General features: G+C 36.0%; 1 protein-coding gene across 7 annotated transcripts in view; it reads left to right on the plus strand.

The window, feature by feature from the left end:
* Positions 1 to 7,500, plus strand: part of DENND4A (DENN domain containing 4A) — a 152,246-nt gene that overhangs the window by 49,744 nt on the left and 95,002 nt on the right. For all 7 annotated transcript variants that reach the window (XM_069098266.1, XM_069098265.1, XM_069098268.1 and 4 more), the window contains one exon: positions 1,235 to 1,484. In XM_069098266.1, coding sequence (XP_068954367.1) covers positions 1,235 to 1,484 — 250 coding nt within the window. The remainder of the gene's footprint in view (positions 1 to 1,234; positions 1,485 to 7,500) is intronic.

The following is a 7,500-nucleotide window of genomic DNA, read 5'->3' on the forward strand; positions in this document are numbered from 1 at the left end:
ATGACTTTTGAAAATTTCTGTATAACAATGTTGTAAACAAGAATTTTATTTATTTAGAGGGCAGAGAAAGAGAACTTAAAGGCACGTTAACTTCTAATGTCAATGAGAATTTACTTAATGTTGAAAAATTCACTTAAATATAAGTTAAGAAGTGTTTAAGGGGTCACAAGTGGAAAAAGTTTAAGAAGCCCTGAAAACAATACACTAAAAACAGAGTAGTCATATTTTAAACTGTTTTGCAGAAGCAAAAAATCTTGTGCAAGTATTAACAATCTAGAAATTTTATGCATATTTAAATCTTGGATTTACGAACATTTTATTTCATGTTTCATGGATTTCTTTGTCTTTGGTTTTCATGTAGTTACTTACATGGACTTGGAAAGGTGACTTAGAAGAAAGGAATTTCTAAACCTTTTCTTCCTTTCTATGTACCAGAATTTTTAAGCTTTCTGCTATTTGTTGTAGCTTTGAGAAGGCATCTGTAGTCAGTTGTTACCAGGGCTCTCTTCTAATGACCTTGGAAATGGTGACAGCCTTTCCCTTTCTAAAACTGTTTAGAAACTGTTTCTGTTTTCCCTTTTCAAAACCTTTGAAGAGATGAGAAACAGAAAAAAAAAAAAAAGCACTATTCAGCAAATCCACCTAACTTTACCCTGTCTAATGGGGAGAAGTGAATAAACAGATACGTTGATAAAATTTAGGTGAGGTGGGGTGGGGTTGCAGAATTGAAACTTATGTCAGTGATGTAGTTATTTCTTCAGAAGAAAGCATCTTTAGCTTTAAAGAAGGAAAATGATAAAGTATTTGTTTGATAATTTAGTGGCTGTGATATTTTCTGTGGCTATTCTCTCCAACGGTGGAGTCACAGTATAACTGTGCTCTCTCACACTGCAGTTTTTACCCATCTCTTCCTATAAATCTTCTAAAAACACACTCAATGTCCTATAGATAGTGTGAATTAATTCCATTAATATTGGGATGAAGCCTAATGCTTCCATTCTTAATTATTGCTCTTGTTATTTTGCTATTGTAATAAAATATATTGACATTCGACTCATTTTATGATTTCATTTTATTAATTTTTATTTTCTGTGAGGAAACATCCTTATCTCTACAATTTTCCTTAAAATTAAAAGTGAAGTAATAAAATTTTGTTAATTTTTCTGCTTTTATACGTTAAAAGATCAAGGTGCTCTGTTTATTTATGGAAAGTTTGCTTGTGTTTAATTTTTAGGGTCTTATATGACTGGAAAGAAAGAATAAAACAAGGCTGTGAAATTATTCAGACTACTCCACATGGTCGCCCTGCAACTATTAGTGGCAGTACCTCATCACAAAGAATTTATGTCACTTACAGGAGGGCCTCTGAGAGCATGACACAAAATACACTAGCTGTCACAGATATCTGTATTATCATACCCAGTAAAGGAGAAAGTCCACCACATACATTCTGCAAAGTTGACAAGAATCTCAATAACAGTATGGTAAGAATCTCTTTTTGTATCTCACAAATGTTGACCATTAGATAATAAATCATTTTGGCCATAGCAGGAAGACTGTCTACTAAGATATGGAGTGGTTGGAATATGTTTGTACAATTACCTCTATCGATAATAACATGGATCTTTTCAAATCCTGAAAAAATTCTTTTGATTTTGCTGATATAAATCATTACTTTCACTTGAACATTCATATGCTAGCTTTATAAAATGCTTTTTGAAGGTTTGGGGTATTTAGGAAAGTATTGTGGTCTAAGAAGGAACTTTTCTAAAACAACATCACAATTTCTTTATACAGCTAAATGAAACATATTAACTGTCTAACAAGACTGACATACAAATTAACACCTGGTCAAAATCTAAGAGAATATTTAAAAGTCTCACCTTTGTTACTTAAAAAAAAAAAAAGGTGGTGGTAAAATTAGGGTTTTTTTTTTAAATCTACAGTAGTAGATTTGTAACTATCACATAATTTGTCATGTAGTCATGGAAATGACAGATCTTTCAAGAGTTCAAAACCCTTTGTAAATATATTAGGGGAAGATAGAATGGATCAATTGCAAATAATAACAAATATTAATAACAAATAATTGTGATCAAGAAGATAGCAGCAATTACTGACCCATATGCCTGCTTTCTCATCTTTATAAAATGTTTATAAAACTATTACTATCAGTATTAGTTATTTTAAGAAAGAGTAATACCAAATGGTTAGCCATCCAATATATGACTAAAAAAAAATACAAATTTCAAAATTGTTCTCTATAGGTAAGTGACTGTTTATTCAGATGATTTTTAAAAATCAGCTATCATTAATACTCCATTCCTAGTATTATGCTGCATGCATATTGTGCTGATATGACTGATCTTGAAATCTTAATAAGGGGGGAGGTCATGGTAATTATTGTGTTCTGAGAATGACCAGTTGCAATACCAAGAGTTTTAAAAATACATGTAGTAGCAATGGTAATTTAAACTCTACCAACAAATAACTGACAGATTGTGAATCATGTATATTCAGAATGTGTAACCTCATGCAAAATGTATATTTTTTCATTGTAAGTTTTTAATCTACTCTGTGACTGCCTTGGCTCAGATTCAAAGTGACTTAGTTTCTTTGTTGACAAGAACTATTTCTGTAGACTACATCTCTTTTACCACTTTCCCTGGTCAGGGTTCAGCAATTTATCAAAAATATTCTAGATTTGCTTAGGACATTGAAATACCTTTCATATGAAATGAACATATGTACCCTTTGTTTTCTTAAAGCTAATCTCAAAGCAATGATATCCACAAATCTACTGTTGGCAGAGAGGTTTCACATTGCAAAAATGTGGAAGTTATCAACTCATTTTGTTTGAATTTCCATCTGTTGAGTTGTTTTTTTTCATTGAGTGGGTTGTTCCCAGGAAGGCCCTGTTCTCTATGTCCTACCTTATCCATTGTTAAAGAATCATTCATTCATTCATTTATTTAATTTTGCTTTTTGTTGTTATTCTGATCTATTATTGCCCTTTTCCAGCATTCCTTTGCCCATTTTGTGAGGAAGGTGATATTGTAAAGAATTCCCAGTGTATCCATTTTTCTACTTTCTTAGTTCTCTCCAGTCTGGTGCCAGGCTTTTAGTATAAACTAGAAATTGCCCTGGTTTTAGAGAGAGACTGTTATTTCCAAGCAGCAAACAACTGTCAAATAGTTACACCTTTTAGCAGCTTTTGCTACCACTGACTTTGAGGAGAGGTTGTTTTATTTTAGATCTTTGGCAGAACTCGCTGGAATGTATTTATAGTGGCTACTTTCCTACCTCTCACAGAGGAGCCAAAAAGGAGTTTGGGTAGGCTCTCATTTTACTGAGTTTATACTTTTTGGGGTTCCAGTAAGCTTTGTTTTGTTCCACACTTGTCCAGTATATATGACATTCAACTTAAGAGAATTGGGGTATGAATGTGAATATGCAATCATGACTCAGTTATTATATTTCCTTTTCTTCTAATCCCAACCACTACTGGAAGAAAGTTAGTTGCTTTTGTTGTGATTATAATGACAAAGCTTGCCCTGAAGAAGATAGATGTATATTGCAAATACCGCTAGACTCAATTGATGTATTGGTCAATATTTCCAAACTGCTTTTTTTTTTCCTCTTTAAATCTTTGTTATAAAAAAATGGCTCCCTGGGTATGGAATGGAGAGTGATACATTCAGAAGTGAGGGTGATATAAAAAGAAAAAATACCAGTTTTTTTAAAAGCTTGCTGTTATTTCAGGTTCACTACCTCTTGCCTACACTATTGCAATAGCATCCTGCTTGTTTTCCATGCATCCAATCCTTCCTTTCCCCACTCCATTCTGAGTAAAATGTTAATCCTGAAACATGGTTTGATTGTGTCACTTTTGCTCAAGGTGCTCCAGTGACTCCCCATTAAATACAAGATCCCCAATAAAAAACAAGATCCTTAGTTGGTTATTTAAAGTCCTCCATAATTTGGCCCTGACATACCCTTCCAGTCTGCTTTCATATTATTCCCTATCATGTATTCTGTGTTGCAGCCAAACTGTTTGTTCTCTGGATACTACAATCTATTTCTTACTTCATTGTAGACAATGAGGGTTGCCTCTGTCTAGAACATTCTCTCTTCACTCCACCCCATAGCTAACTTCAAGGTTCAGATCATGTGCTGCCTTCTGTCTGAGGCTTTTCCTGACCCTCCCTGCCAACTTACTTCATGTATATTTTAATATTTACTTATCTAAGTATACAATGTAGTAGATAGGGCACTAGATTTAGAGACAAGAAGATCTGGGTTCAGACCCAACTTCTGATACTTATTCTTGGTGCCCTTTGTAGCCAATGTGATGCAGTTGAAAGAACATTCAATATGGAGTCCAGGAACTTGAAGTCTAATCCCAGCTTTGTTACAGTTACCTTGGGCAAGTCACTCAACCTCTCTGTGCCTTAGTTTCCTCATTTGTAAAATGAGGGGGTTGCATCTGATGACCTCTGAGGTACCTTCCAGCTCTAAATCGATGCTCCTATGAGCCTGTGTTTATTTCTCCCTCTTTGCTCAGTCATGTCTGACTCTTTATGATCCCATGGACCATAGCACACCGATGCTCTGCATGGTGTTTTCTTGGCAAGGATACTCAAGTGGTTTGCCATTTCCTTAACATTTAGTAGCCGTGTGACATTGGGCAAGTCACTTAACACCAATTACCCTGCCTTTCCCTTAGTGACTTAAGGCAAACAGAGGTTAAGGATCACACAACTATTAAGTGTTTGAGGCTAGATTTACACTAAGTCTTCTTGACTCTAGGCCCAGCACTTTATCTACTAAGCTATCTTAGCTGCTCCTTATTTCTCCCTAGTAAAATGCAAAACTTGTTGAGGGCAAGGTTCTTTAGTTTTTGCCATTGTATCTCCAGAATTTATTACAGTGACTGACATAAATTACACACTTAATAATTTTTTGTTGAATTGTAAGTTTAAAATAAATGGTAAATATTAAATAAACTTAAAATAGAAACTTTTTCTTTTGGTAGGGGAGGTGAAGGTGGGGAGGGCTATTGTATCTGGATTCCTAAGCATCTCTCTCTCTCTTTTTTTTTTTTTGCTTTTTTGGAGAGGGGAAAGGCAGGGTAATTGGGGTTAAGTGACTTGCCCAACGTCACACGGCTACTAAATGTTAAGTGTCTGACGCCATATTTGAACTCAGGTTCTCCTGACTCCAGGGCCAGTGATCTATTCACTGCGCCACCTAGCCACCCAGCATCTCTTTTTTTGAAATGGGCTGTGATGCTTCAATAGAAGAGAAGTGTTTTCAGTTTTGTTATTTTGGTGCAGTTTCATTTGAGGGGCATATTTTAGACACTGACAGATATCTCAAGCTGAAAAGCAGAAGTGAATTCTACTTTTCATTTCATTTTCATTCTCTTTTCTTGGTGGGGATTTTTAAAAAAAGATGTAACCAGATAACATTAGACTCAAATTGAATCATGAGCTCGTTGTGGTCTGTATTTCCTCTAATGATGCACATTACAATCCATTTTTACTTCTTCATCCAGCGCCATGCTTGTCCATGTCCTTCCAGTGTTCTAGAGTATTTTCTCTAGATCTTTTAACATTTCATAGATTCTAGGACAAGACTTGGGTTGATTATCATCCCTTGCTCTCCCTTTATGACTGACCCACTTCTTTTCCAGTCATGCATTTCCTGGCTAATCTCTTTGTCACCACTTCTTGCATATAGTTCATCATTGGCAATGCATTTTTACTATTACATTTCAGCCTCTTACATATGTTGCCTTGCCTTTCTGACCATGGTATTATTTTAGGAATATTTCAGTTAAAAGTAATGGGAAAAGTTTTGATATTTAAAGGACAATTTCAAATTATCTGGAAAAATCATTCATGTGAAGACCTTCATTTCCCAATGATGCTCAATAAATAAGGTACTGACATAGTTTGCTCAGGACCTGTAGAAGGGAAAAGAGAGTCACGGACTTTCCAGACACTGCTGGAAGATTTTCTGCACACATTACTTTTTTCTCCCCTTTCTGCCTAGTTTCTAATAATACATATATTTGAATTGTAGCTTATTCTCTCTGGCTAAGCTTCCTGAAATTACTTTTCTTTTTTTCTCTTAATTTGCTGTTTGGAATTCGTGAAAAATGCTTAATGTATGCCAAGCCCTGGGGGTCACAGAAAGAAAATCAAGATAGTTCCTACTCTCTAGGAACTCATATTCTACATCTAGGAGGGACTTGGAATTTGGAACTTTCCCCCAAAGTCACTAAGCTATGCATACCCTTTAACCCTGTTATATAGCACTACTAGGTCCTTAGGGGATGATGATGTAATATGGTTGGAAAAAAGATTTCAAACCACTTCTGGGAGCAGTGTGATGCAGTACTGATGGGGGGGTAGAGTGAGCTCCTTGAGGGCAGGGACTGTCTTTTGCTCTTTTTTGTACTCCCAATATTTCTAACTGTGCCTGGTACATAATAGGCACTTAACAAATGTTTATTGACTAACTAATAAAATGTTTATTGACTGACTGGGAGGAAGAAAAGGATTGAGGTAAAGTAATAAGGGCCCATATGAGAGTAGATGACATAAATTTTTAGTGAACGCAGTCAGTGCGGCTGTGACCCTTCCAGTAGAGCTCATTTCTTCATTGCCTCATGGATAAGACCCAGCACTGCTGTACTGTCACATCACAAGTTGTAGCAGGTCCTAAAAACCTGGAAAAGCTTAGGGCAGATCTTATGACAGACTGTACTTGTTATCTGAGAAGCCACCTAACTCGTTTTCTCATTCTTTTTTTTTTTTTATTTTTTAAATGCTTTATTAACTTCTGATTTACATCATTCGTTTCCGCCAGATTTTGAGTTACAAATTTTCTCCCTGTTTTTCCCCCACCCATCCCCCCAAAACAGCAGTCCCACAGGATATCCCCACCTCCAATCTGCTCTCTCCCATATTTTCTCCCATACCCATTTCAACTTTTCCAGTGGATCTCTATGCCTCAGTGCCTGTATATCTTTTTTTTTCTTAATAACATGTAAGATGGTATTAATAATAGTATATATATATATATATATATATACACACACACACACATATATATACATATATTTGAATATTTGATTTTAAAACTTTCAATTCCAGATTCATTCCCTTCCCCCCCTGCCACCCACCCCCACTGGGGAGACAAGCAATTCAGTATAGGTTGTACATGTGCGGCTAATGCAAAACAATAACATAGTAGATGTATTGTAAAAGACTGACTATATTTCCCTCCCTCCTATCCCACCTCCCACTTGTTCTATTCTCTACTTTGATCCTGTCCCTTTTCAAAAGTGGGTGCTTCCAACTTCCCTCCCCCCCAGCCTGCCCTCCCTTCCATCATCCCCCCTCACATCCCCTTCCCCCCCTATTCTCCTGGAGGGTGAGATCCCCTATTTAGTGTGTATTTCCCTCCCTCCTCAAGCCAGATTCAATAGGA

Source organism: Petaurus breviceps, unplaced genomic scaffold (genome assembly GCF_028583685.1).
Source record: "Petaurus breviceps papuanus isolate PSGF00001 unplaced genomic scaffold, PetGlider_PUasm1.0 37, whole genome shotgun sequence".
NCBI classification, from domain to species: domain Eukaryota; kingdom Metazoa; phylum Chordata; class Mammalia; order Diprotodontia; family Petauridae; genus Petaurus; species Petaurus breviceps.